Source organism: Lactuca saligna, chromosome 3 (genome assembly GCF_052625555.1).
Source record: "Lactuca saligna cultivar CGN05327 chromosome 3, ASM5262555v1, whole genome shotgun sequence".
NCBI lineage: Eukaryota > Viridiplantae > Streptophyta > Magnoliopsida > Asterales > Asteraceae > Lactuca > Lactuca saligna.
Genome location: NC_136419.1, coordinates 120,756,894 through 120,759,462, shown reverse-complemented (window position 1 = coordinate 120,759,462; position 2,569 = coordinate 120,756,894). Strand labels below are relative to the sequence as shown.

General features: G+C 39.8%; 1 protein-coding gene across 1 annotated transcript; it reads left to right on the top strand.

Annotated features, from left to right (window-relative positions):
* Positions 1–451: 451 nt before the first annotated feature.
* LOC145037182 (NAC domain-containing protein 2-like) lies at positions 452–2,262 on the top strand. Its single transcript, XM_078985776.1, has 3 exons — positions 452–946; positions 1,061–1,338; positions 1,438–2,262. The coding sequence occupies exons 1-3, from the start codon at positions 784–786 to the stop codon at positions 1,852–1,854; spliced, it is 858 nt and encodes a 285-aa protein (XP_078841902.1). The 5' UTR covers positions 452–783; the 3' UTR covers positions 1,855–2,262.
* The last annotated feature ends 307 nt before the right edge of the window (positions 2,263–2,569 follow it).

Genomic DNA, 2,569 nt, shown 5'->3' with positions numbered 1-2,569 from the left:
ATAACATTGGATCAAGTTAAGATCATAGTATCGTAATCGTTAGTCGGATTCTAAGATTATGATATAAATCTTGATTCACACGCATATAAAATATTTTAACAAAAAATATCCAATGATTTGAAGAGGATGGGATCTAATATGAAACCAAAAGAAAATATATCTAATTATTGGAACTTGAATGAATGCACCCACCTTCGTTGATGACGAAAACAAGACACGAGTCAAAGTGACACCTATCCATTCTCTCTTCGTGTCAGCCGACTTTTCTCTCTCACCGGATCCGTCCAAACTACATGACGAACGCAGTGACACCATCGTCCCTCACCGTCGATGGGCCCAACCACCTACGCGTCACCTCCTCATTCGCACAATCCACCCCTCGCACACTTTTTGTTGTTTTACAGTTTGCACAGAAAGCGAAAGAAATTCAGGGCTGCGGTCAATACTCAGTTTCTCAATACCCCAGGAACAACCTCGAATCAAAGCCTTCTTATCCAAGCAACTCTCTCTCTCTCTCTCTCTCTCTCTCTCTCTCTCTCTCTCATGCTCGTTCCACGAAGCCACGTTTTCAAGTTGTTCCAGATTCAATCCTCCACGTGCTCCCCTCCGTGTTTATATATATCTCTCTCGGTTGTTAATCATATTGCTGCTGAAGAAGAAGAAGGAGAACCAGAACCAGAACCAGAAGCAGGAGATTTGAAGAAAAAAGGAAGACCAATTGAGGTTTAGAAGAAGTGATTACTGTTTACTGATAAATCATTCTGTGAAAGATCTCGTGAGAGAATGACTTGCGATAATTTGGAGTTGCCACCGGGGTTCAGATTCCATCCGACGGACGACGAACTGGTTATGCATTACCTATGTCGAAAATGCGCATCTCAACCGATTTATGTTCCGATTATAGCAGAGATTGATCTGTATAAGTTCGATCCATGGCAGCTTCCTGGTAACTTAATTTAAATTCTCCTTGTCCTTCATTCATCTTTCGATCATGGATGTTTGTTTTCGCGATTTGGATCTGATGGAGGATTCGTTTTTGTTTATGGATTGATTTCGACAGATATGGCTTTGTATGGAGAAAAGGAGTGGTACTTCTTCTCACCTAGAGACAGGAAATATCCCAACGGATCACGTCCCAATAGAGCCGCCGGAACTGGTTATTGGAAGGCCACCGGAGCCGATAAACCAATCGGAAAACCGAAGCCGGTTGGGATCAAGAAAGCGTTGGTGTTCTACGCCGGAAAAGCTCCCAGAGGCGTGAAAACCAATTGGATAATGCACGAATATCGTCTCGCCAACGTCGATCGCTCCGCCGGAAAACGAAACAACAATCTCAGGGTATAAATTATAATCAACTCCAAAAACTCCAAAAAAATTAGTAACTTTTCTCGAAAAAGTAAACTTATCAAATTCTGATCCTCTTTTTGCATTTTGCAGTTAGATGATTGGGTACTATGTCGAATCTACAACAAGAAAGGTACTCTCGAAAAGCACTATGTGAACGATAATCAATTTTCCGACATGGAAGTGGAAACGAAGCCCAAAATTACACCGTATACCCCTACTCCACCACCGCTACAACCACCGTCGACAACCGTACTCCATCACGTAACGAACGACGTATTTCACTTTGACACATCCGAATCGATTCCAACTTTACATACGGATTCAAGCCCTGAACACGAAAGGGAGGTAGAAAGTGACCCAAAAAGAAGAAATGATTTCCAATTCAATTACATAGACCCGTTTCAAGATGACGCTTTTACCCCTACACCATCGCAATATTACAATGACTATCAACTCTCCCCTTTACAAGACATGTTCATGTACACACCCAAGCCCTTCCAGATGTGAGAAGAGTTGATGAGTTCACCATGTGCACTTGATGACAGTATTTTGTACTGTTGTTTAAGCGTAAAGTACATATCGAGAAAGTTGGGCAAAAGATGAAGATTCTATGTATGTATGTATATCAAGTGGAAATGGCCCATTCTTGAATTGGGATAAGACAAGTTGAAGGGTATAATGGGTACAATTTTGTGTGGGCAAATGGAGCAAGTTGTTGGAAGCACAAATGGTTGATTTAGGGGGGGACACCTAATGGGTAGAGTAGTAGTAGAATGGGCAAATTGCCATAGATACAAGAATTCTTGGTCGTGGCTTAGTTTTGCCCAAATGTAGAACACATTCATTTCCTTATTAGACTTGTAATTTGATGAAAAAGGGAATGAAATATAATGTTAAATGTGTTGGTTTTTACAACTTTAGGTTTAATATTTCATGGTGTGTAGATATGGTGTAAATGTGTTTTAATTTTTCAGGTTTGAACAATTTATTATCTTATCAATTTAGGCTGCGTGATAACGATAAAGAAAGGGAAATGTTAATTTCTATGCGTGATAACGATAAAGAAAGGGAAATGTTAATTTCTATAAAAACGGATTTATAAATGGTTCGTAGATATAGTTAACTCTTGTCAAGAGTTAAACGCATCCTTATTAAATCAACTTGAATTAAAGATTACGGAAGAGTTGGTTTACATTGTGGAAAAAAGCCATGCATATGTGAT